General features: G+C 44.4%; 1 protein-coding gene across 2 annotated transcripts in view; it reads right to left on the bottom strand.

Moving 5' to 3' along the window:
• SFI1 (SFI1 centrin binding protein) overlaps nt 1-26,610 on the bottom strand; it is an 84,304-nt gene extending 57,694 nt beyond the window's left edge. Inside the window, exons 1-7 of one of the 2 annotated variants that reach the window (XM_077461511.1) lie at nt 26,480-26,610; nt 26,165-26,329; nt 21,593-21,664; nt 17,369-17,479; nt 6,221-6,315; nt 3,233-3,350; nt 3,036-3,138 (exon numbers count right to left, since the gene is read on the bottom strand). In XM_077461511.1, coding sequence (XP_077317637.1) covers nt 3,036-3,138; nt 3,233-3,350; nt 6,221-6,315; nt 17,369-17,479; nt 21,593-21,664; nt 26,165-26,322 — 657 coding nt within the window. In that variant the 5' untranslated portion in view covers nt 26,323-26,329; nt 26,480-26,610. Of the gene's footprint in view, nt 1-3,035; nt 3,139-3,232; nt 3,351-6,220; nt 6,316-17,368; nt 17,480-21,592; nt 21,665-26,164; nt 26,330-26,479 lie in introns of those variants that run through there. The other variant, XM_077461512.1, reaches the window with a different exon arrangement.
• Between the last annotated feature and the right edge of the window lie 984 nt (nt 26,611-27,594).

Below are 27,594 nucleotides of genomic sequence, written 5' to 3'. Positions count from 1 at the left end.
TTTGCCCACTCGGTTAGTGTCTGAGACACAAGCGTGGATGCCAGTACTGGTTGCATAGTTGACCCCACAACCGTAAACAAGGAAGGAGCCACTGCCTCGGCCTTCCTGTCCGCGGGGTCCTTAAAGGCAGGAGTCCCCTCTACCGGGATCGTGGTTATTTTGTTTAACCTGGATACTGGGGGGTCCACGACTGGAGGAGCCGACCACTTTTTGAGAAGGCTCTCCTCAAAGGGGTAACATGTATTTGGGGACTGAAAAGGTCCATTGCGGTCGACCCCATTCCTTGTAAATTAACTTATCAAAATAAGTCAGATACGGGAACACTTTAGGTGAACGGGCTGGCTTACGGAACCCAAGAGGGACCGCTACATCAGCAGAGGGATCTGCTGGCTCCTGAATCTTCAGGGTATCACGCACAGCTGTGATAAATGCTCCAACAAGCGCTTTGTCTCGCACGGACCCGAACGGGGACTCATCCTCACTGTCCGAGTCAGCGTCATCTGAAAAGACAGAGCAGGGGTCACCAGCCTCAGCAGGACCCGAGTCTTCTTCAGAGCTCTCCCCGGAGGATGGGGGGGGCTCAGGGGCCATTTTTTACCACCTTTGTGCCCACGCACCGCCTCCATCTTGACAACGAACGAATTGAGGCCCGCCGACAAAGCGGCCACTGTCTGCAGGCAAACTGGTTGCAATTGCCTGGTTTTTGGGGAAGAAACACCAGTTTCTGAAGCCATGCTGACCCTACCCTGTCTGCCCCCTGTTGGGGACTTAGGACAGTGATGATCCCACCCTCCTAACTGCTGCTAGCTGAGGGGCTCTTTCCCGCAGGACTCACCACCCTGATTGGTTCTGCGCTGTCCAGCTAGTAGTGCCTGTGTCAGCTCCCAGATGCATAGGAGACCACACTGCGGTGTGCAGAGCTGCTCTGAATGGCGCTGAAACTGACCAAAAACGTGTTCAGGCTTCAAGAAAATGGCTTCCGAGCGTCCAGTATAAAGGACATAATCACAGGGAAAATGGCCGCCGAACTACAGGAAAATAGTCAGAGAGCATGCTGCTCCTTGTCCTACCAAAGATGGCCGCCAAGTACTGTATACCATGAGGGACAGTGAACAAAACAGGCAGATAAATGGCGGTGAAACAGCGCTACAGCGATCAACAGATACAGCCTCCAGACACCTCCAAGGAGAGACCTACACACATGCAGAGCACAGCCAGCCAGCGCAGGCCCCCCCAGGAGAGCCCCTGTATATGGCATACACACCGCTCAGCAGCCCATGCAGCATCCCCCACAGGGAAGGGGGGAGGGGAGACCGGGAGAGAAGAGAGAGAGAGAGAGAGAGAGAGAGAGGTGAGGGACCCCCGAATTGACCTCCCAGGGAATGCCCAGCTGCTCAGCCCCACCGAGGCAGGGAGAGCTGTACTTACCAGTCCTGAAGAGCTGGGAGACATTCCATCACAGACCCACTCTCTGATCAGTATGGGGTGGCTGCTGGCCCAGCACACTGACGCAGACATCAGTAGCTCGGTCATGCGTGTGCCCCGGAGCATTTACACTCACCGACCGCCTCTGGAGCTGAGGCATGTTGTGGCCAACCCAACGCGGAGCTCTGGTCTGCACACGCTCGCTGGCCAGGCTGGGGAGACTACAAGCATGAGTATCCAGCCTGTCTTCCAGCCGGCTGTTGATAATAGATCACAGGATCTTTAATCTTGCTCAAAAAAAATCCACAGACCGATTGGCCCTCAGGGCCTAGGTCCTTCTTCACTAGGCAGAAAAATACTGAAGCTGCAAGGCAGGCTGTGGGGTTGTTACCTAAAGGACCGCCCCTTGGGCGGAACTAGAAAGATCTAGTTGTTTTTATATTACATGTTATGCCTAGTCCTCTCCTGAAGGTGGCGTAACAACCCAATGGTCTAAGAGGTGCTGTGTCAGTCGGTGAACGTAAGAGAAAAAAAGTGTATCTTCTGACTTTTAATAAAAAGACACTCACCTGTCCCACGTGACATGGCCACCCAAATCCTCCTTTCTCTCCCCTGCTTGTCAACAGCACTGGCAACACTGTGGGCATCCGGCTGTGACAGCTTGCAGCTTCACAGCCAGGTGCGCATGTCTCACTGCGCTGTCCTGCATAGCCGGGCAATCTCCTGGGATCTGTGATGTGTCCCAGAAGATTGCAATATGGAAGGGCCGCCTAGGCAGCCCAAGTGGAGGTGGGAGCTCGTCAGTAATCGTGATACATCGAGTCGAATCAAATCTTTGACCAGATAATCGTAATCTAATAGAATCGTGAGACCAGTGAAGATGCGCACCTCTACTGTATCCAGGACAGATCTCATCTTACCGACTTGCCTGTGGGCACCTGTTAATAGGAAAGGATGTGAAGGGACACAGTTTTACCTGGAATTGGGCTTTAAATGTTGTGAGCACTTGAGAAAATACAATCGTGTGTAGAAAGTAACATTAGTCTCACCTGTTCTGCCAAGAAGGTATGATTACTCGTCAGTTCAGGTTTACTGTTTGACTGCAAGTCACCTAAACCCTTTTGCCAAAAAGCATGCCTCTGCACTTTCTTTTGCATTCACATTGACATCTAACCACTAGCTCAGTGGTTCTCAACTCCTGTCCTCAGGACCCACTAACAGGCCAGGTTTGCAAGATAACTGAAATACATCACAGGTGATATAATTTGCTTCTCAGTGTTTGCAGTATCCATGTCTGTATCTCCAAGGTAATACCCCAAATCTGGCCTGTTAGTGGGTCCTGAGGACAGGAATTGAGAACCACTGCTCTAGTGTATCGTTATCTTGGAAGTGAGAAAATCAGAACATGAAAAATGTATACAAAACACAGAAAGGTAGCCAATATTTCCACAAACAAAGACTCTAATACAGTTTTATTATCTACAAACGTGGCAAGGTGTAACAGAAACGCATGTGCCTGGAGACAAAAATGTCTAACAATTTATTTTATTAATGTATAGACACAAAAGTGATTTTAAATGAGAAAGTTATATTAACACAGTCTGACATACCCTCATTTGCAGACTCACAGCCCAGTGTTTTAAGGACAGATTCTCCATTTCGTGGATTCTTTGTCTACGTTGGAACTGGATGACCCACATGTGCCAAGTATTGCTGGTAAAGGGATTAAACATGAGGTTGATTAGTCTGACAGTTTGTATAGTAAGAATAGTAAATACTAGGTAGTCTACAGTTACTGTCAACTCACCGTAGGTTTCCATTTTGTCTGAACTCCAGAGCTTCTGAGAGCATGTGATGTTTGGTTCTGCAGATATGCACATAGATAATCCAGTGATGCCATGCCTGACGCATGATCTGCTTTTGGGCTGTGAACAGGAAGTATACCAACAATGGGAAAGTTACAGCTTCACAACAATGCAAATATTTTATTTGAATTCAATAAACAAGTATTGAGATCAGACACACATTATATTATATATAAAAACACACACATACACACACAGTATCTCACACAACACCTATAATGCTGCTGATTTGTACAAAAAAACTCCCCGTTAGGGATAACTACTGTTCAGGGATGAACATAAATAGTAAATACCTGTCTATAGGCACTCCATCCAATCTGTAAAAGTCTGCAGTGTGTGTACAGCAAGGAAGGATCTTATATATGGCGCCGAACTCCCACGCACTGCGGTCGTGCGCTCGTCGTGCATGTGCAGGACCTGGATAGTCGATTCAGAAAGGGAAGGACCAATAGACAATGACACCGGCCAATGCAAACTGGGCCAGCTCATTACTAGGTTGAACGAACGCCTCCCAGTAACACCTAATGAAAAATCAGGGCCACTGAGAAGCCACATAATAAACCAAGTTAGATCTAATGCCATCCTGTGTTGAAAAAAAAAAAAAAAAAGGAGTACCGCACCATACACCAATACAACATGGAGAAGAAACAGGGACAACATGGTATAAAAGGCATAGTCCCAATGAGATTGCTGCAACCCACAGGATAAAGGGAAAAAAACAAAAAAAAAAACAAACACAGGACGATATATAACAGCAGAAAGGAGATAGGTATGTGCAAGTGCAATCAAATAAAATATTAACATTAATCAATATTGAATAGAAAGAATACACTTTTTTTTTTTCAACACAAGATGACGTTAGACCTTCCCTTTCTCCCACCCCCACCCCCTCTTTTCTCACTCATAGGATCAGTTCCTTAGGACGCAGTGGTGGTTTGTGGAGCACATTGCCACGCCCCACCAGCTGAGGTGGTTGTGCAATGCTCTCCACTGTCAGCGAATCTACTGTCCAGGTCCCGCGCATGCCAGATTGGATGGCGTGCTTTACGGACCTCCTATAGACAGGTATTTACTATTTATGTTCATCCCTGAAGGGTAGTTATTCCTAATAGGGAGTTATTTGTAAGCTTTGTGTTAAAGCAGAGTTCCACCCAAAAATGGAACTTCCACTTTTCGGAATCCTTCCCCCCCTCTGGGGTCATATTTGGCACCTTTCAGGGGGGAGCAGATACCTGTATAATCCAGGCATTTGCTCCCACTTCCGGGCATAGATATCCAGCGTCTCCTTTTTTTGTTACTCATTAGAATAAAAATTCTCCTATATAAATACCCTCAATGAAAGGACTTGGAACCTGAAACGCATTGGGTACCGGAAAGCATTTCCTGGAGGTTGGCTACCAGAAAGTGTTTTCGGCTACTGGAGAGAGACTACTTTCTATAAGTACTCTTAGTATTCTATTAAGAATAGAATACTATTCGTGTGACTGTTTTACTGTTCATGTCTGATGTTGATGTTTGTTTCATTAACCATCGTGTGATTTTTTTTTAGCTCATATTGGTAATAAAATGACTTTTTACATATTCCATAAGTGTTGTTGCCAATTTCAAGTCCCAATTGGGGGTATCCAATTTTCCCTACAAGATACAAGCAGACAGATACACCGAAAAGTCTGCAGGAGTTCTACACTGGCACCCACGCTATGCTTATAGCGGGTGCAATGCTTTCCAGGCTCCTGGTAAAAAATGTACTTGCAAAAAGTTTTTTTTTACATTTTTTAAAAGGTGAAATTAAAATTTAAAGTGGTTGTAAACCCTTACAATCCACTTTTTACTATAACCTATAGCATATAATAAGGCTTACCTGTAGTTACCCCTGATATCTCCTAAACCTGCACGGTTTAGGCGATATCCCCTGTATCAGCATGTGCCAACGTCATCGGCACATGCGTACTGAAGTAATGATACATTTGTGCCGTTGCTTTAGCTAGTGTGACGTCATTGTGGCACCGGCCACTTGCTGGCCGAACCTGTGTACTGGAACCACTGCGGGGGCCAAGCTGAGTATTTCATAATGAGCTAGTATGCTATGCATACTAACTCATTATGCCTTTGTCTTGCAAGTGATGGTTGCATTTTTATTTTTAGGATTTTTTTGTTCATTGCAACTGGTGATCTAGCCAGCAACACTTCCTGTCCAAGGGTGTCTCCTCTCCAGTGAAGAAGCAACAGATACACCTCTGTACAGCAGCATTGTCAATATGGGGGGGTGGGGGGGGGGAAGAGTTAAAATACACTAGCAGATTTAGATTGACTTTACTAACAAATGAAAGCTGAACACCAACAATCACAACACCAATAATTAGTTTGTTTGTTTTGTTGGGAGGAAAATTTTACATAAATTAAATAAAAACTGACTATTGTAAGCACCCCTGTAAAAGTGTAAAATTATTTGTCTCAACCCTCCAATGTCACAGGTCCCAGGAGGCTACAGTACCAGGGTGTGGAGCCGGCTGCGATTCATTACGAAGTCACAGCCAACCCCCAAATCCAAGATGGAAGCTCTGGGAACCCATAGTGTTGGGAACAATTGGCTGCAGGAAGACAGTGCTGGAACATATGGATTGGAAAGTATTGATTTACTGATTTTTAAAAACTAACTGCTGAATTTTAATAAATTTAGAGGACTTCCTTTTTCACTAAAAATGCTAACAAATTACAAGTCTATAGCTGTCCAGAGCAAATCTGGCTTTCTTTTGAGTTACTGGGGTAACCTATAAGTAGGATTGTTTTCAGTAACGTTCCTAGTTGCTGCCTAGCATGGCTGAGTGCTGAGCATTATTGTCTTATATGCTGGCAGGGAACTGTCCTTACTAGTTTATACATGGACTGAGCTGAATCGCATTTTCTCTTTGCACTGGTGGAATTCTTACCATGGCGCTTTGCAATCTGATATTTATGTTTAGTCTCCCGCTGTGTCTGCACAAATTTCCTCCACGCAAAGAAACACATCTTGTAACAAATATACCTACAATTTTAAACATACACAGTAAACACACCCAGTATTACTTCAATTGTAGCAAAAGAAAGCAGATGCATTACATTTTAGCAAATAATGGTAAATGCATAGCGAATGCAAAAAAAAAAAAAAGCACAATTGTCTTCTACGCTATATTACCAAATGTATTGGGACGCCTGCCTTTACATGCACATGAACTTTTATGGCATCCCAGTCTTAGTCCGTAGAGTGAAATATTGAGTTGGCCTACCCTTTGCAGCTATGACAGCTTCAACTCTTCTGAGAAGGCTGTCCATAAAGTTTAGGAGTGTGGTTACAGTAATGTTTCACCATTCTTCCAGAAGGGCATTTGTGAGGTCAGGCACTGATGTGGTCCAGTAGGCCTGGCTTGCAGTCTTCGCTGCAAATCCCCTCCTTTCTTCTCCAGCTCTCCCAGGATTGGCTGCTTCACACCTCAGCATGATTGAGCATGCTGAAGTCATGGTGACTTTTATGGGATTTGACTGGATGTTAGTGGTCATAGCAGAAGTTCAGTGTAAGAAATACACATGTAAACTGACAATATACAAGTCCTTTATAATACTGCAGCAGCGCTTCCCATACACTGTCCAATATAAATTGTCAGTAGTTGATAAGTAGTTGATTATGAAACCACTCCCATTAGACTCACTTAGCACAATGGCACAGAGGAACAAACAGGGATTTATTCAGAATAACAAAAGCCCTTTTGAAATGGTATACTGACATCTGGTGGATGGTGGGAGAGGAGCTGATGAAAGGTGGAATTATTATTCTCTTAAAGCGGGAGTAAACCCGCAGATGTTTTTTTTTTTTTTTTCTACCTGCAAAGGAAAAGGCATAAATGAGCTAGTATGCACCGCATACTAGCTCATTATGAAATACTTACCTTAGAACGAGGCCCCGACATCTGGTCCGATCCACGCTGAGGGAGCTGGCATGCTCCCTCTGCGTTTCTTCTGGGTATCGCGGCTCCGGCGCTGTGAGTGGCCGGAGCCGCGATATCATCACTCCCGCGCATGCAGGCGAGAGATTTCATCCCGGCCGGGTCCGGCCACTGCCGGGCTTTCAGTCGAGAATCCCCTTGTGTGCATGCCCTGCTACAGTCAGCAGCGCATACCGAGGGGCATATCTCCTAAACCATACAGGTTTAGGAGATATTTTTTTACCTACAGGTAAGCCTTATTATAGGCTTTCCTGTAGGTAAAAGTAAAAAAAATGAGTATGCAACCACTTTAAAGGCGCAGATTATTTGGCATTTTGTGAGTGCATCCCACAGGGTGATCCTTGGTGGAAGCTTTTCAGCACAGCGATAAAACGTATCTTTCTTACCAGTTCACGGCTTTTATCAACTACTGACTGACTATTTATATTGGACAGTGTATGGGAAGCGCTGCTGCAGTATTATAAAGGACTTTTAGTTTTTTTAAATATTTCCAGTTTACATGTTTTATAAAAGAAGCAGCAGCTTCATATGGGATTATATTTCTAATATTATATTGTGTTTACAAAAATGAACAGACGGTTGCCCACAAAGCGCGGAGGGGTGTTCATTGTGGGGGGGTTTAATAGAACATCGGATTTTACTAAGAAATACACAGGAGAAAATGCATGTTGACAAGGGGAGTGCAGAGGTGGGCAGAGAGAGTCTGACATGACTCCACCCACCGAGCTCCAGACAACAGACCCATCCACAGAATCTACCTTTTTTTTTTTTTTTTTTTTTTTTTTTTACAGGTCTCAGAATAGACAGAGGGAAGACATTTGACAGGTAAGGATACATGCAGGAGGCATGTATATCCTTATAGAGAACCACTATGGTAGTAGTTTTGAAAGGATGAGAGTGGATTTACATCCACTTTAAGGCATCAGCATACCAAGACATTTTGGATAATTTCATGCTCCCAACTTTGTGGGAACAGTTTGGGGATGGCCCCTTCCTGTTTCAACATGACTGCGCACTAGTGCACAAACCAGGTCCATAAAAGACATGGATGAGCGAGTTTAGGAAGGCGGTGTCCCAATACTTTTGGTAATATAGTGTATATACACTGTACAAATTAGTCAATGTACAGTATTTGTAATGCTAAACAAGTGGCTACTTTATTGTATCCCTTTTTTTGCTACCTGAGTAAACACATAAATCACAAATACGAAAAAAGTCCACTTGAGTGAGGAGATAGACAGACACACACACACACACACACAGTAAAACTGATGTCTTGATTTACAAGTAGCATCATGTCACAACGGAGTATAAAAGAGAAGAGAGGCGCCTCTAACTGTAGCAATATGGTTAAATTTAATGAAGGTAGGACACAGAGCAACTCACATGGTTGAGGATTAAACGAGGCACATCCAAGTATGCGGGCATCTGGGGTAAAGCTGTGCACATAAACCATCGACATCATCCCTTCCACTCTGTGCTCCACGAGCGGTTCAAGCCACACTTTTAGACCGCTCTACTGCAGGGTAGTCTTCCCTGTCACGATTGCAGACTGACAGCGGTGAGAGCCTTTGGTGCAGAGGATGGTCTATGTGGACAGCTTTACCCCGGATGCCTACATACTTAAATGTGCCTCTTTTAATCAACCATGTGAGTTGCTAAATGTTGTACCTTCATTAAAAGGAAAAGTATTGGTTTGGCTTTTTTTTACCATAATCGTATTTACTTAGGTGGATGCAGCATCCGTCTGATGCTGCATCTGTCCCCGGCGTCTCTGCACTGAGCCATCCAACACCACCACCGACGGTTTGGTTCTCTCGGCTCCCGGAGAGGAGAGCTGGTGACTGTCAATCAGCAGCTCTCCTGCACTGCTCCTCTACACTCACTGGAGCGCCAAGCTGTGGAGGGGGTGGGGAGCGGCCATCTTAGCGGCTCGCCAAGAGGCTGAGACTGCCATCAGTCCAGGCACCTGATCCAGAATTCCGAAGTAAGGTGCCTGGACTGATCTTGGTGACATCAGCAGAGAGTGGACTTCAGACGGCTCTCTGCTGAAAACGAGTCACAGGGCAAAATGAATTGCACTCCTGTGACCCTTAGGAGAAGCCCAGCCAAATGAGTAGGGCCGCAACTAACGATTATTTTCATAATCGATTATTGTTTTGATTAATCGGTTAATAACCTTAAAAAAAAAAAAAAAATGGGTCAAATTGACATTCATTTTCAACCACAGTGATGGGAAAATTTGGAAATAGACAACTTCTTAGTCAAAGGAATTTTCAGACACTGCATGTGGTTTTCGTTCAGAAATTACATTCATTTTAAAAACAGAATGTTAAAAACAAGTGAAAATTTCAAACAAAATTCTTTCAGCGAATGTACAAAGATTTTTCGTCTGAATATTCTCATCTGAAAATTGATCCGTGTGGCCAACATAAGGCTTGGTACACATCATTGCAGTTTTTGCTTTTGATCTGTTTCTGCAGTGCGTTTTTTGCACACGTGATTTTACTGAAATTTGCATTTTTTTTTTTAAAACACAAATTGCTGCAAAAATGCATTGCATTCTTTTCTTCAGCTTCTCCTTTGAAGTATATGGAACCAATAAAGCACCATTTTGCTTTAAAAGTCCCTGACCCTTTCAGATGTGAACGTGTCTCATAGGAAACCATGCAAATGAACTGTAGTGCATTTCTGCAAAAAGCACCAATAAACACATAGATGTGAACCAGGTCCAAAACTAAAATGAGCCCTTTATAGCAGAAAAAAAGCAGATAATCCGACTGTAAGGGGCTCATTTTTTACTGTAGAATTGTGAAAGTAATATTTGCAGTAGTGATTATTTGCTCTTTGTACTATAAAGGGCTCATTTTAGTTTTTTTAACCCCATAATGCTACTGGCCAATTAATTGATTATGAAAATAGTAATCGATTAATTTCATTATCGATTAATTGTTTCAGCCCTACAAACGAGCCCAGGCTGGACTTCTCCTTTAAATGTAACCATATTGCTACACTTAGAGGCGCCTCTCTTCTCTTTTATACTCTGTAGCGCTTGATGGATTTTTCTTAGAATCCCCTTGTAGAGGCTGCCATTTCTGGATGGACATTTTGTGGTTACACAACCTGGTCCCATTGTTATAATCTTTTTATATGGACTATAAAGTGAAGGACCTATGAATAAATAGTTGTGGAACTTATTTCAGTTTCCACTATTTCTTATGGGGAAATTCACTTTGATATTATGTTGGAATGCTGCCCTTCGGCCCAGTCTCTGAAGTGAGGGGATCATGCTCTGCTTCAGTATGTCACAGTAAATGTTGGCATCCATGGTTTCCTCAATGAACTGTAGCACCCCAAGGCTGGCAGCACTCATGCAGCCCTAGACCATGACACTCCCACCACCATGCTTGACTGTAGGCAAGACACTTGTCTTTGTACCCCTCACCTGGTTGCCACCACACACGCTTGACGCCATCTGAACCAAATAAGTTTATCTTGGTCTCAGCTACAGGACATGGTTCCAGTAAAGTCCATGTCCTTAATCTGCTTGTCTTCAGCAAACTGTTTGTGGGCTTTCTTGTGCATTTTTTTTTTTAAAGAATTTTTTTTTTATTGCATTTTCTTAACAGACATACCGTATATACTCGAGTATAGGCCGACCCGAATATAAGCCGAGGCCCCCAATTTACCCCCAAAAAAACTGGCAAACTTATTGACTCGTGTATAAGCCGAGGGTGAGACATGCCTGTCCATCCCTGTGTGTGTGTCCGTCCATCCCTGTGTGTCCGTCCATCCCTGTGTGTCCGTCCATCCCTGTGTGTCCGTCCATCCATCCCTGTGTGTGTGTGTGTCCATCCATCCATCCATCCCTGTGTGTGTGTGTCTCCATCCATCCATCCCTGTGTGTGTGTGTCTCCATCCATCCATCCATCCCTGTGTGTGTGTCTCCATCCATCCATCCATCCCTGTGTGTGTGTGTCTCCATCCATCCATCCCTGTGTGTGTGTGTGTCTCCATCCATCCATCCATCCGTGTGTGTGTGTCTCCATCCGTGTGTGTGTGTGTGTGTGTGTGTGTGTCCAGCCTACCTGTGTCCCGAGCCTTTGTCCCGAGCCTCCGTCCCGTGTCGTGCCTTGCCTTCGTCCCGTCCCGTCCCGTCCCGTGCCTTGCCTTGCCTCCGTCCCGTGCCCTCTTCGTCGGCGGCCATTGTAAAATTCAAAAGACGCGCCTCCTCCTTCGCCTGTGATAGGCTGAACACTGAATTTCCCAGCAGCCTGTGTTCCGCCTATCACGGACGTCGTATCATCCTCGTCCGTAGTACGAGGATGAGCGGATGCCCGTGATAGGCGGAACACAGGCTGCTGGGAAATTCAGTGTTCCACCTATCACAGGCGAAGGCGGAGCCGGAGGCGCGGCTTTTGAATCATAGAATGGCCGCTGTCTGTCTGCTCGACACGCTGATCGAGCGGGCAGACAGCGATGACTCGAGTATAAGCCGAGGGGGGCACTTTCAGCCTCAAAAAAGAGGCTGAAAATCTCGGCTTATACTCGAGTATATACGGTACATAAAAAAACAAACTCACACAAAGTACAGAATGCTCCTATTCCAGCTTATAACAAAGGGGATTGTGCATCATATAGACACTATACTAAGCAGTGCAGAAATACGTCCGATACGAGTATCAATCTTGGGAGTAGAGATGCACGATTCTGGCCAAAATGAAAATCACAATTTTTTTGCTTAGAATAAAGATCACGGTTCTCTTACGATTCTCGCAACGTAAAATCTTTCACAGTATACAAAAAATAATGGTTTACTGGTTAGTTTTTTATTTTTTAATTCATTAAAGTAATTTTTTTTTTAAAAATGCATTTGAAAGACCGCTGCGCAAATACAGTGTGACACAAAATATTGCAACAAGCACCATTTTATTCTCTAGGGTGTCTACTAAGAAATATATATAAATGTTTGGGGGTTCTAAGTAATTTTCTAGCAAAAAATAAAAATGATTTTAACTTGAAACCAACAAATGTCAGAAAAAGGTTTAGTGTTTAAGTGGTTAAACTGTTTTCACTTACACACAAAGTCTATTCCATTGACAAATTGTTACAATGTTTACACTTAAGTTCAACTGATAAAGAAAGTTGTGATTTTTGGCAGACTGCCCAGTTTTTTTCCTCTTCCTTTCTTTTGGTGGCTGTGGCTTCAGAAGAGCAGAGAGAATTCTTTGCATAGAAAGAATTGTGAAACACTTTAGTCAAGATCACGATAACGACTCTTGCCGATTAATTGTGCAGCTTTACTTGGGAGGCAAGTGTTATAGTTCTAAACATTATAACCGTAGCAAAGTTCAGCATAGTAGTACAATACAGATTTCATAGTAAAATCTTCAATTATGGCAGTATGGGGGAGAGAGTCAGAGGACTAGCTAGCCATCTGCCCCAGATTTTGTAGATTTTTTTTCCTCTTTCGGATAAGTTAAGCTTGTATAGAGGCAGGGTCTCATTAACCAGTTTTAACCAAAGATTCCGTGTTGGGATCTCTGATCCCTTCCATGTCAGTAAAAGGGACTTTTTCGCATAAAAATAGAGGATACAAAGCAGTCTCTTGGCCTGAGAGGGAATAGCGATGTCGCCAAAGATGCCCAGAAGACAATTATTGGGGTTGACTATATTTGGGAGACCCAGTGCTGAGGAGATGAAGGAGGGTACGTTCACCCAGAAATGAAATCTTGTACTATTGGACAGGTCCAAAGGCAGTGGAGAAAATCAACTGTTTGGCCACATCCCCGGAAGCATTCAGCAGAGTGGGATATTCCCATTTTATGCATTCTAATCGGGTGAGGTGTGAATGATGAAAAATTTTAATTTGGATTACCTGGTCCCTGGAGGAAATAACAGAGGTTAAATGTGTCACAAATTTCAGGCCAGTCTTCTTCTGTAATAGGGACATCTAGGGAGTCCCATTTCTTTTGTGCTATCCTAAATCTAGTGTTGGTGTCTATCACGAGGGCTGAGTAATAGGTGCGGGGGATCTCAGGAGTTTTTCCAGGTCAGTCATCATGAGTGGACTGGCTGTCCAGGGAACCAAACTGCTCATACTGCATGTCTAAGTTGGTAATAGTAAAATAGATAGGTATGTGGTAGGTCAAAGTCTAAACACATCTGGGAGAAGGATTTGAAACCTTGAGGGGTATATATACGGCACAAGTACTTGATTGTCCTGGAGGTTCATCTTTTTGGATCAGGCATGGAGCATAACTCCTTAATAGTAGGGTTAAACCACAGTGAACTATTGGGAGAGGCTATCCAGGAGTTAGTGGAAAGCTTTGCTACCACAGTTTGGAACAGGGAGAGGGAGGTGCGTATAATGGACATGCCTGGTCCAGATGGTGCGCATCCTTTATATACAATGTTATTGAGAGTTTAAAATGAGGAGACTATAGCTCCTTCAGTATTGGTACAGGTATTATTGGGGTTGGGGTGAAACCGAAACCGATCGTGAATATTAACCAGCTGGGATGCTAGATAGTAAAAAAGTAGAAGTTAGGGAAAGTCAAGCCAGCCATATGGGATGGGAGGCGTAGTGTCTCTAGTGCAAATCTAGGGGGTAAACCATTCCAGAGAAATGCAGTACAAAGAGTCAATATTTTTAAAAATGTATTTGGGTATTTTACAAGGGGAATTAGACATGACATACAGTAATTTAGGCAAGTAGATCATCTTGAGGATATTGGCTCTGCCCATGAGGTTTAGGGGCAGATCCTTCCACTGTTTGGTTTGTGTTTGTAATTGGAGCTGTAAGGGGCATAGGTTATTGGTTACTTATAGGGATAGTGGCAATTGAATTGTGACACCCAAGTACCTGAAGGAGGTGGCGACTTGTAGCTTAGAATCCGATCAAATCTCCAATATAGTAGCTTGGTCTAGGGGAAAAAGGATTGATTTGTCCCAATTCACTCAGAATCTGGAAAAGTCACCAAATGTGTCAATTTCAGCTAAGAGGTTGGTGAGGGAGTCATGAAGATCGGCTAGGTAAACTAGGGTATCATCTGCGTATAGGGATAATCACTCCTCTATATCATTTATGGGGAGGCCTTTGATGGAGAGCTATGGATCCGTACAGCAAGGGGTTTCATAGCCAAAGAAAATAAAAGGGGTGATAAAGGACATCCCTGCCTGGTGCCTCTGGTGATTGGGAATGTCTCAGTGACATGGGAATTGATTTGTATGTGGACTAGTGGTAAGTTATAGAGGAGATGTATCCATGCTATAAGTCAGGGTCCAAACCCGTATAGTTGTAAACTTCCGAAACAAATAAGGCCATTCCACAATGTCAAAAGCTTTGCAGGTGTCCAGTGACAACAACAAGGGTAGGCGAACAGTCATGAGGGCAAGTCAAGTTGTGGAATAGTCTACAGATATTCATTCTGGTTGAGTGGCTTGGTATGAAGCCATCCTGGACGCTCCCAACAAATTTCACAACCACTTTGTTCAGACGATTGTCCAGGACTTTGGCCAGAATTTTGACATCTACATGTATAAGGGATATCGGCTGATAGGAGTCGCATTTAAGGGGCTCTTTCAAGGGTTTTAGTATCAAAATGATTAATTCCTCTCTCATTGAGAGAGGAAGTACTCCATCTTTCAAGGCCTCATATGTATTGAGTGCGATAGGGCCCAGGAGGAGCCGAAAGTGTGGAAAACCATCCAAGCCTGGTATCTTATGGGTTGGTAGGTGCGAAATTGCAAGGGAGAGCTCCTCTATAGAGAGAGGTTTGCTAGGTTAGCACGGTCTGGTTCAGACCACTGGGGAAGTGCTGTTTGGGTTAAATATTCGTCGAGTTGGGTCTCAGAGTAGTGGGATCTAGTGGTATAAAGGTCACGGTAGAAATATCCTGGGATATCAGGATCCTAGTTATTGAGAAAGGGGTACGGTCGGATATAGTTAGGTAGGCGAGTAGGCAACCAGCCTTATTGCCATGTTCAAACGTCTTCTGTGTGACATAGAGCAACGTTTTTTAGTAAAGTCCAGCAGGCGGAGCTCGTACTCCCTGCGACTGTGCAACCATGGGGTTAGCATAGCTGTACTAGGGTTCTGAGCATAGTCTCTCTGCGTAGGTCATTGCATTTTCTAGTTCCTCAGTGCGCTGTTGTGAATATTTGCCCAAAATACCAGTAATGGACATAAAGGTGCCCCTCAGTACCGCCTTGGTGCCCTGATTCGCACGCCAGTAGTTGGCAATACCCTTCTGGCATTCATCCTGTACATTTTCATCCTCCAAATGTAAGGGCCTGCACTCGGCAGGAGGAGGAGAGCCACAGAAAGAGAGGCATGGTCATAAATCCCCCTAGGTTGAGAGGAGACTGTGTGAACAATAGGGAGAATATCAGCAGGGACAAATGCCAGATCTATACGAGACATGGTGTGTAAAGAGAGTGGCAGAAGTGGCACTCATCTGGGTGCTTCCATCGCCATATCTCAGGCTATACACCTGAGTCTAGTCAAAAATGAGGGATAGGGCCTGCCCCCACCCCTCAAGCGATCCATGGTAACATTAAAGTCTCCTACGAACAGCAGAGCCTGGTAAATTGCAGTCCGCTGAGCATGTAGGAGAGTCTAGGGGTGTTAGGTGGTCAGCCCGGGTGCGAAAGGCTGTAGGCAGAGAGTCACTCACCCCTTTTGCAGAAGGCTGAGCTGAGGTCGGAGAGGGCTGCAGCGTGGCTTCATGCATGGCCGAGGGATCAGCGTCACCTTGGCTCCTGAACCGAGCCGGATGTTCCACAGCGGACAGGGGCACAGGTAGCCTGTATTTATTCACCATCATACCTGGAATGGATGCTTGTTGTCTTTAGGAAGGGTTTGGTGCCACTTGGGGGAATTTTGGACTCAGGATGCTTGCAGGATGAGAAGAGAGACAGTGCTGTGGATCTAAGCAGTCTCATGAACCTCAAGCCATGCCCCCCTCTGTGTGCATCATCTTTAGAAGAGGCTTCCTTCTGGGACAACAGCCATGCAGACCAATTTGATGCAGTGTGCGGCATATGGCCTGAGCACTGACAGGCTGACCCCCACTCCTTCAACCTCTGCAACAATGCTAGCAGCACTCATATGTCTATTTCCCAAAGACAACCTCAGAAACCAATCAGGAAAAATTACAACATAAAAAAGGAACAAACCTGAAAGATCCACTTAAATCTGCCTGCTAGAATCACTGAGCATCATGGGGCTAGAACAGGGGTATAGGCAAAAGGAAAGCAACAACCATTATTGGTGACCTGCTGAATACAAGGACTGCACAATTCCCCAATGTAATGTGTTATCCTCCTATGAACATGAAGAGAGAGTTACCTAGTTACCTTATTAAAGCTCAAGTCCAGCCATTTTGTTTTGTTTTGTATAGAGCAGAGAAGATTTATGATTTTGGTCAGGGTTTTATTTAGAGCTAGGACCTCACTGGGAACATTCTCCCTGTCCCCAAGAAATGTATCTGTTATTACCCCGACAGGAAGGCAATGGCAGCAATAAAAATCATTGTTAGCAGTTATAACCCTTCTCCACCGTTTTTGTATGTCCCTATTGGAGAGACATTCCATCACTTGCTCTCCCGACAGGAAGTAATCTAAAACAAAATAAAAGGCTTTGGCAGGTGTTGAGCATTAAACCGGCCCCCGTTATATACATAAACTATAGAAAGCAAACATATACCTGTAAAGAACAGAGAGAATGCCTAGCTTCCCGCTACCCATGCCACCAAACTCTACTCAAGTAATGAGATTTGGTCCCCCAAAGTCTACGGGGGGAAGAGACATTTCCAAAACAATTGTTCATTTTGGTCCCCTGCAGCTCTCACGACATGGAAGCCAGCAAGAGGAACCAGTGAGAGCAGCGGTGGACATCCCCGGATGTGTAAGAAGCACCATTTATCTGGAATAAAGAGTGGACTTATGTAGCACAGGCAGCAGGGAAAATATTTCCTCTGTTCTTTACAGGTAGGGTCTTGCTTGATATAGTTCACATACCGTATTTTGACAGAGTTGCATTGGGTAGAAAAAAAAAAGTCCACATAAAGGAATAGACATTCAAAAATGTGTTACCTGTAATGGCAGTCAGCTCGAATTTCAAGCCTCCACTCTTTACATGCAATCCACCACTCCTCCTTCCACTGGGCAAAGCAGAAACGCAGCAAGCCATGGAAATAATGTTGCCTGAAGAGATGTTATAAAGTTATTTTTATAAATAGCCTCAAAAATGTATATATAAATTTAGTTGACATGTCTTCCATTTGTTTGCATGGGTTTCCTCCATTACTCAAATTTCCCCCACATTACGAAAACATGCTGGTAGGTGAATTAATTCCTGTTCAAATGGGCTCTAGTATGTGTATGTGGCTAAGATCATGTGTAGTAACTGTTCTTATCAGTGACTAGGAGGGGTGCTCTGCTGTCATTCTGGAACTCCAGCAGATGGAATGGCTGGCAACATAGTATCCCCGCTGGTGTAATGGGACTCTGAACAGAAACAGGGGAGCCCTCAGGTAGTTGGGGCACAGGCGTAATTGCCCCCGGAAAAACTGGATGGGCCCAGTTCCTCCCGATATGAATGGATCTACCTTGTTTGGCCATGGGCTAGGAAGGCGGTAGTCTGCGGTTTCTGTGTCCCCCTAGGAGTGGTCTCCCTAGGGGTGCCCTTAGTAACACTTGGGTGAGAGACCCAGTGGGAAACGGCACATGGTCACATCAAATTCTTTTAATTTATTTATTTTTTGCACTGCACTTTTTTTTAGCTCCGGGGCAATTTTGGTTACCAGGCCTCAGGGTCCGGCCAGTGCACATAATATCTATTCATTTATTTTCCCCTCAGGTTTTGTCACCGTTCACTTATGTGTGTGTTTTTTTTTTTCCCCTCAATGGATGCAGGGGGCGAGTCCTCGGGCTTGCCCTAACATCTAGGGGGAGGATGTGTAGCCTTCAGGCTACTTCCTCCCTTGACCCTGGGGGGGGTGTCTTTCTTCAGGAGAGCCCCTCAAACTAGTACTCAGTGGTTGGCTTCTGCTGACTACAAGGAGAGGGGTCTGCCAGGCCTTCTGGCTAGGTGGATCATGTCATATCCTATGTCCCTGTCAGGAGCCTTGCGCCCGGGGGATCAGGGAGAGGTCCTACCCTTTGGGGGTGGATAAAGCACATTATTAAAAGAGAAGTATGGGTTTGGGGGTTATTGCAGGTTTATACTTACCTAGGTGGATACAGCATCGGTCCAATTCTGCATCTGTCCCCCGCCGCTCATCAGCGATGAGAACCGAGTCATTGAACATCGCAATGGCTCGGTTCTCTCGGCTCCCCGAGCAGAGAGCTGCTGCCTGTCAATTAGCAGCTCTCCTGTTCTGCTCCTCCACTCTCACTGGAGCATCAAGCTATGGAGGGGTGGGGAGCGGCCATCTCAGTGGCTCGCTGAGAGGCTGAGACTACTATCAGTCCAGGCAGTTCCAGACTCCTAGAGTCAGGATGACGCGGTGCCTGGACTGATTTCAGTCCACTCTCCGCTGAAAATGGGTCACTCCTATGTCCCATAACAAGCTCAGGCTGGACTTCTCCTTTAAGTGCACTTAGTGTGTGTGTTCACATTCCCTTTTTTGTTCATTTAATAGCTTTTCCGTTTTCGTTTTTCAGCACCACAGCGAATTAAAAAAAATTAAAATAAATGTATATATGTGGGAAAAGCCCTTGTAAGCTCCCTGAGGACAGGGACCAATGTTAATGTGCAGTATGAACAGTACTACCTGTAGTGCCTCTTTATAAATACCTGTAATAAATAAATATACAGTAAAAGACAAAAAGTACCCAGTCCATAGTAATCAGCTTTTAAGTTTCATAATCATAATTTTGATTACCATAAGATGAATTCTGATTGCTTGTCTAGACTTCTGTGGCATTACAGATTCATAAAGTAATAAAAACAAACATACATTCTTAGAGATCTTTCACAACAGCCACGTTCGCTCCAGGAGGTTCTTGAACAGATCCCCTTCTAAATTGGAGCCAAATTATACATGGCAATTTTGTGACCTGTGTGTCTGTTCAGTTTTGCCCTCCCAGAGCTTAATGGATCCATATTAGGTGTATCAGCAGGTGTACATAAAAGGACATGTGCCTGTTTACATCAGACTACCTCTAATCCGTCACATTTATGGAAATGGATCGGTCGGAGATTTCGACAACCGGATTTTGTCCGTCGGATCTTGTCCAAAACTGTTGCATACACACGGTCGGACAAAGTTGTCGAAAAATCCGATCTTTCAGAACGTGATGACGTAATTTCGTTACGATGGGACTACATTCAGGCTAGTAGCCAATAGCTTTGATGTAGGAATTTGATCTGAGCATGCGTGGTACTTGGTCCGATCAAAATTCTCTACACATGATCGGAGTATGTCCGATCCGCCCAGTTGGTCGGGAAATATTTCCAACAAGTTGGAAAATTGGGTCAGACGGAATCAGTCCGATGCATACCACACACAGTCGGATTATCCGACAACACGGTCCGATAGGACACATTCCGACGGATTCTGCGACTGTGTGTACAAGGGCTAAGTAGTCAGATGCAAATGGACTGTTTATATCAGCTTGTCCATGGAACAACTCCGTTCAGATCTGCCTGAAAAAACAGACAGATGTTCTGATCAGATGACTCATGTGAAAGGGGTCTTAATGTCCAAGCCAGATCTTACAGTTATTGTGAAAAATGTATCTTTAGCCATTTTCCCCTTCATTATGGATAGAGCTGAGAAGGGTTAGGATCTCTGTCAGGTTTTTTCTGCGTTTTTGTGTACCTGCTGGAAAGATTGATCCTCTCTATGTCCTTGTGAACATTCTCCTTATTTTCCATGTCTTCTGCAAGTTCATTTGCTTTCCTGGTTAGCTGCAATGCAGCTCTGGTGTCCTGAGCCATGAGTGGTATCTGATCCTCCATTTCACTAACCCTGCTTTCCACAGCTGTGGTGCGTTCGCCTATCTTTTGTATGTCCTGTCTCAATAGTGACACATCTTCTCTTAAGCCCCCAAACTGCTCCTTTAAGGTATCAACAGAAGCTGTACAGTTATTCACAGCCCTAAGCATGTCAGCCAGGGTGGGTTGCACTGTCTAATGCTGCTGGGCTGTGTGGTTCTCCTGACATGAGGGCCATAACTGCTGCCTTTTTTTTTTTTTTTTAAAAGGTTTATTTATAACAAGAAAGAGGCCCACATAGACCAACATAATACAGAGTAATACATAGGAGAATGTATCATCACATAAACAGAATTCTTGCCACAATGTCATGTCTTGGTGAACAGTGCTGTTGATAGTAATTTACATCATGGTAGGCACAATTGGAACATTGAATCTAAACCTTGTTTCTCGCTCATCTTGTGGCAGCTCTGTGGTTACATCTGAGGGGTGCGCTTTAATTATAATAAAATCCTCCACTTTGGAAGAAAACATATGTGCTTTTAAAGTGTTACGTGGTGAGATGTAGCGGGCCATTGGCCTCGTCCTTCCTTTTCCGAAAGTAGTGTAGGAGTGTTCTACTGTAAGAAGGACAGAGAGAATAGATAGAAAGGTAGAAATAGGATTGTAGGGAAATGGGTAAGTAGAAAAGAGAGGGTTTCGGAGGTGGGGGGCAAGAGGTAGGGGAGGAGGATGTTCTCTGTGAGCATTGAGTGGCTGCTGACTTTTAATAAACACAGAAACAGCTGGAACTCCTCTTTAAGGTAGCTCATTCATTTTCATTGGGTCAAGAATGTACAAAAATGAACTGAAAAAATAAATAAATAAACGGACATGCAGCATTTTACTTGACGCATTGTACTACAAAGCATGAAAGTGCATTACTGCACATTGTGATGAGCTACAATGCACTCAGCCTATAATAAGGCTTACCTGTAGCTACCCTGGATATTTCCTAAACCTGCATGGTTTAGGAGATATCCCCTGTATTTGCCGACGTCATCGGCACATGTGCACTGAATCAATGGCACGTACGTTACTGGCGGCTCCCACGCGCTTGCGGAAGCGATGCCATAGTGGCCCCTGGGTCAATCATAACGCCGGAGCTGCAATACCTGGAAGTAACTCCCGTGAGAAATGTCGCCGGCCGGTGCTGTGTATGGGAACTGCAGTGGGGGCTTCGATCTCAGATGGAGTAGTACATAATGAGCTAGTATGCATACTAGCTCATTATGCCTTTGTCTTGCAGGTCTTTTTTTTCCCCTGTGGGTTCAGAACCACTTTAAAAAGGAAAAACACACAATTTACAGGAATGGCAAAAGTAAGCGTATATTTACCTAGCAGTGGATGGCAGAATCCTTCCAAATGTTCTTCTTATCCAGAGATAAAGAAACTTTCTAGCCAGGTGTCTGCAGAGAGCAAGTGGATCAAATAAGGCAGGTTTCATCCACCATTAGCAAGCTTTGGCTACAAAAGTGACACTAAACACTGGTTTAATAAAAATATGTACAGTATATTTTTAAGTATGTATTCTTAACTTAAAGTGGTTCAAAGTCTAAGCATTTTAATGAATAAAATACCTTAAGGTCGAGGAAAAAAAAAAAAAAAAAAAAAAAAAAAAAAAAAAAAAAAAAAAACCCTACTACACCAGTTTCCCCCATCCTTAAACAATTACTCATCTCCTCTACCAATCCAGCACCCACTTGTCAGCAGCTCCTCTCCTCCTGGTCCCAGAGGAGACACAAGCAGGAGTGGGAGCAGTAGGCTCCTGCTGCTGTCATTCAAATCCTGTGAGGGAACAGGGACTATGTCTAAGCCACGGCATGTGTGTATATTGGCATACACAGCCCAGGTCGGGAGCATGCCACCAAAGGGGCTCGCTCAACGCACAGCTTGCTGAGGGGGCACTCATAGCAAGAAAAAGCAAATGGCACTGGCAGAGGTCTCCGGAAAAAAGGAAGTAAGGGACCGCTCTGTGCAATATCATTGCACAAAGCAGGTAAATATTTAAAAAAATATATATATATTATTTTGTAACAAACACACACAACTTTAACATCACTTAAAAAAAAAAGAAAAAGAAAAAAAAAAAAAAAAAAAAAAAGTACTTTCTATTGCTCTCGGCCTCCTTTAGGGCCGGTTCACACTGCAGGCGAGGCGACTCCGACTTGCCTCGCCGCGACCTGCCGCGACCTCTGCGGCAACTTGCAGATGACTTCTGTATAGAAGTCAATGCAAGTCGCCCCGAGGTCGCCCAAAAGTAGTACAGGAACCTTTTTTCTGAGTCGGAGCGACTCGAGTCGCTCCTCTCAGAACGGTTCCATTGTACAGAACGGGGGCGACTTGCGAGAGCGAGGCGAGGCGAGTCGTGTCGCCTCGCATCGCCCGCTGTGTGAACCGGCTCTTAGGGTCCTTTTATTTGTTTTTGTTTTGTTTTTTACAACTGTGATCTGACTTCCTGTTGGAAGGTGCCTACATTTGTTCTCCATGATCCCACTGTATGTAGGAAACATAGCCACCTTCTTTTGCTCACTGCTGAAATGGACTAGTGACTATGGGATTGTAGTGTATATATACACACACTACATTGTAGTGTATATAAAGCAGCATAAAACATGACCGCAACTAACAGGCATTGTTGGTTCTGAGGGTATCATTTCGTGCCACTTCAATTTTTAACCACTTGCCATCCGTTGCAGGATCCCATATTTTTTTTTTATATATGTGAGATTCTGCACTTCCTCCTGCAGGGGGCACCGCTGGCAAGCCGCTTCTGCTGTGATTATTCACAGAATCCGATCTGCGATGTCCACTGGCACCGATCGTCTGTAAAAACAAACAGAACTGAGATCTGCCCATGCAAAACAAGGCAGATCTCTGTTCTGATAATGAGGAAGGGGTGGATTTTGTGTCCCTGAAAAGCAGGGAATAAAATACATCCATTCCCCTTGTAAAAGCACCTCACATAGTACACTAAAACATTGGTTAGGCACACAGGTAAAGTGGGAGTTCTCCGAGGCTTTTATATTGGAAACAATTGGTAAATAATAATCTCCCATTGTACAAAGGACACCTATATTAATAGGGGTTGCCCTACTAAATACGATAAAGTCGGGGCAAAGTGATTGGAAAAATCATACACGGCATGTAATGTAGATGGGGGTAATGAATCATAATGTGGCTGTTTCCTTATAGGGGATGCCTGGGGCTATTGGTGATAGAAGGGACTAATGTTCGCTTCCTCCTGTTTTTCTCAAAATATGGGGTGAGGCTTAACATTTGAATAGATACATGGGATGGCCTAGATCTATGTCCAGAAAAAAAAAAATATATATATTTTCTGTTTATTATATATATTAAATCTTAATTTTGTATTGTTAGTTTCGACATAATGTGATCTTGATATGCTATTAAAATATTTCAGGTTCAATGTGTGATGTTTTGGCGTGTATTTTTTTGCTTATCTAAGAAAAAAAAAAAATTATAAAAAAAAAAAAAAAGTGTGAGTAAACGCCCATGCACGAATTTTACTTATAGGCAAGCCTATAATAAGGGTTACCTATAGGTACTCTAAATATCTCCTAAACATGCACTGTTTAACCGCTTCAGCCCCGGAAGTTTTGGCTGCTGAATGACCAGGCCATTTTTTGCAATTCGGCACTGCGTCACTTTAACTGGCAATTGCGTGGTCGTGTGGTGCTGCACCCAAACAAAATTGAGGTCTTTTTTTTTCCCCACAAATAGAGCTTTCTTTTGGTGCCATTTGATCACCTCTGCTGTTTTTATTTTTTGCGCTATAAACAAAAAAAAAAACAGCAAAAATTTTGAAAGAAAAAACTATTTTTTGTACTTTTTGCTAGAATAAATATCGCCATTTAAAAAAAATAAAATAAAAAAAAAATAAAGCCAATTTTTTCTCAGTTTAGGCCAATATGTATTCTTCTACATATTTTTGGTAATAAAAAAAAAGTCGCAATAAGCGTATATTGATTGGTTTGCTCAAAAGTTATAGCTTCTACAAAATAGGGGATAGATTTATAACTTTTTTTTTTTTTTTAACTAGCTTACGGCTATCTGCAATTTTTTATTGCGACTGTGACATTATGGGAGGACACTATTGACACATTTTTGGGATCATTGACATTAATACAGCGATCAGTGCTATAAAAATGCACAGATTACTGTAAAAATGTCACTGGCAGGGAACAGGTTATTAAAGGGGTTCTGCACTCAAAATACAACATTTGCCCATTCTGTTGCCTATAGTTAATATATCTCATAATGCCACCTGTTTTTTTTTTTTGATTCACCTACCTTTTGTAATCTTCAGTACTTTATTTTAAACCCCTGCGGCGATGGGCGGTCTCTTGCGGCGATGGGCGGTCTCTTGCGGGGATCAGCGTAATTTCCTGTTGAAGCCCGCACTGTCTCCTGTGATCTCGTTCGTGTAATCCCAGGAGACATTGCGGCTAATGCACCCGACATCTCGCGAGATTTCGGGTGCTACAGCCAACATCTCGCGTGATTTTGGTAATTACAGCCGAGATCTCGCGAGATCTCGGCTGTAATTACCGAAATCACGCGAGATGTCGGCTGTAGCACCCGAAATCTCGCGAGATGTCGGCTGTAGCACCCGAAATCTCGCGAGATGTCGGCTGTAGCACCCGAAATCTCGCGAGATGTCGGGTGCATTAGCCGCAATGTCTCCTGGGATTACACGAACGAGATCCCAGGAGACAGTGCGGGCTTCAACAGGAAATTACGCTGATCCCCGCAAGAGACCGCCCATCGCCGCAGGGGTTTAAAATAAAGTACTGAAGATTACAAAAGGTAGGTGAATCAAAAAAAAAAAACAGGTGGCATTATGAGATATATTAACTAGAGGCAACAGAATGGGCAAATGTTGTATTATGAGTGCAGAACCCCTTTAACACACTAGGGGGTGATGAAGGGGTTAACTGTGTTCCCTCAGTGTGTTCTAACTGAAGAGGGGATGGAAGGGGGAAGGGGGATGGAAGGGGGGGAATGGGACTGTCAAGGGGAGATGACAGATCGCGGTTCATACTTTTGTATGAACACGCGATCTGTCTCTTTTCCCCTCAGAGAACCAGGATCTGTGTGTTTACACACACACACAGATCCCGGTTCTCGCTGTGTCACGAATGAACGCGGGAGCCCGGGGGTCATCGCAGTCCTGTGCTGTCAACGACGGCTCCTGCACTCATGTGCAAGAGTGATGTCATTACAGCTCCGGTCACTCACACAGCCAGAGTCTGCAAATCTGGAAGACCGGATGAAGATGGAAGTGCCTTCAGCAGTGACAGCGTGGCCGCTAGAGGTACGTTTCACATAACGTGCTAGTATGCGATGTATACTAGCACATTATGACATTGCCATGCAGGTTTAAAAAAAAAAAAAAAAGAAAAAAAAGCCAGTGGTTTACTACCGCTTTAACCTTTTGATCACCTTCTTAGCCAGTGACATTAGTACAGTGGCAGTGCACATTTTTACCACTGATCACTGTATTAGGGTTCGTTCATACATGGGAACTGATGGGAAAACCATGCAGATTTCACTTGCAGAGACATCAGTTTTCATGTATGTCAGTTATGAGCCATATTTACACCAATGTTGACGTCATGTCAGTTTTTTTTTCCCTGCACAAAAATGTATACATATTGCAGGTACCATTTACCTTGCCCATTTGTCAGTAACGCAGTGCCCTATTGCAAAATATGGCCTGGTAATGAGGGGGGGGGGTTAAATCATCTGGAGAGCAAGTAGTAAAAAAAAAAAAAAAAAAAAACACACACACACACACAATACCACTACAAAATATATGATTTATTTTGCAAAAATAAAAAAGCCACTTTGTAGCAGAAGTACAGAAGGTGACACGGGCGACTCACCTGATTCGCAGTTCCTTCAGTCGCCCCCCGCGGTTCCAGGTATAGGTGACGCGGTACTGAATGATACGCCCGCTCTTCGGTGTCCTCACGTTGCCAGGGGTTCGGGGAACCTGGGCCGGACCCCTCTGCTGGGACTTAGCTTTGCCAGGATTATTCATCTTCTACCTGTAAAGACATTCTCTGTCAATCAATGTACACCTACTTACAATGTACAGGTCACGTGTCAGCACACAGCCACCTCACACTTTCGTTTTCCAGTGACACATCAGATAAAAATGATATTCCCTCTGAGGGTCTGACTTGCTCCGTTATTACCTGAGGCCGGTGCCGGGAGAGTAAACAAATAGCGCCCTCAGAGCTCCGCACCGACATCCCACTTACACCTCACGCTCTGCCAGTCCCGCCCCCTCCGCCTCCTACAACATCCGCGCTCCGCTTCCCGCTCGTTGTCTTGGTCACACGACGCCTTGGGCAACAGAACCATGCGGCAGCGCCCTCTAGCCACAGCATGTGATCATTACTGCACACTCAGCGGCTGGAATGCCTGTTTTATAGGATGCCTATAAAACACACACAATCTACTAGGCTTTTAGTTCAATCTTAGTTTATTAAAGCGGAGTTCCACCCAAAAAAATCTTCAGCTTAAGTGAAGGCGACCCCCTGACATGCCACATTTGGCATGTAATTTTTTTTTTTGGGGGGTGGATACCCTCTTTTTAGGGGCACTCCGCTCCCACTTCCTCCCGGGTAAGGATGAGCTCCGGCGTGTTCAGACAGCCCACGTCCAGAAAGTTGGCACTGTGCTGCGCTGATCACAGGCAGTGAGACATTTCCCAATCTCTGCAGCCGCGCATCGAGACAATGTCTCACTGCCTATGATTAGCGCAGCGCACTGACGATTTCCTGGCGGGCTCTGCACGTGGGCTCCACGGAGCCGGAAGGAAGTTCACAGCTCCCCCTCCCTCTGTGCAATCTTTTGGGACACGTCACAGGTCCCAGATGATTGCCTGGTCAGTCACAGCCCACGGCTCGCGCATGCGCAGTGCATGCCCGGCTGTTCCACATTGAGAATGCCGGCACTGTGGAGAGGAGGGGGAGAGGAGCGGGGCTTTGTGCGTCCACATCGCTGGACCCTGGGACAAGTGAATGTCCGATTATTAAAAGTCAGCAACACTTTTTGTAGCTGCTGACTTTTCTTTTTTTTTAATTTAACAACTTGCCTACTGGACACTTTCACCCCCTTCCTGCCCAGACCAATTTTCAGCTTTCACCATTGTCAAACTTTGAATGACAACTGAGCGGTCATGCAACGCTGTACCCAAACAACATTTTTATATTTTTTTGAGACAGATAGAGCTTTCTTTTGGTGGTATTTAACCCATAGCTCCCAACTGTCCCTGATTTCGAACAATGTCCCTCTTTACCTCCTT

This window comes from Lithobates pipiens, unplaced genomic scaffold (genome assembly GCF_037356315.1).
Source record: "Lithobates pipiens isolate NorthernLeopardFrog02 unplaced genomic scaffold, aLitPip1_a1.2 Scaffold_3, whole genome shotgun sequence".
NCBI lineage: Eukaryota > Metazoa > Chordata > Amphibia > Anura > Ranidae > Lithobates > Lithobates pipiens.
This window is presented reverse-complemented; position numbering and strand designations above follow the sequence as displayed.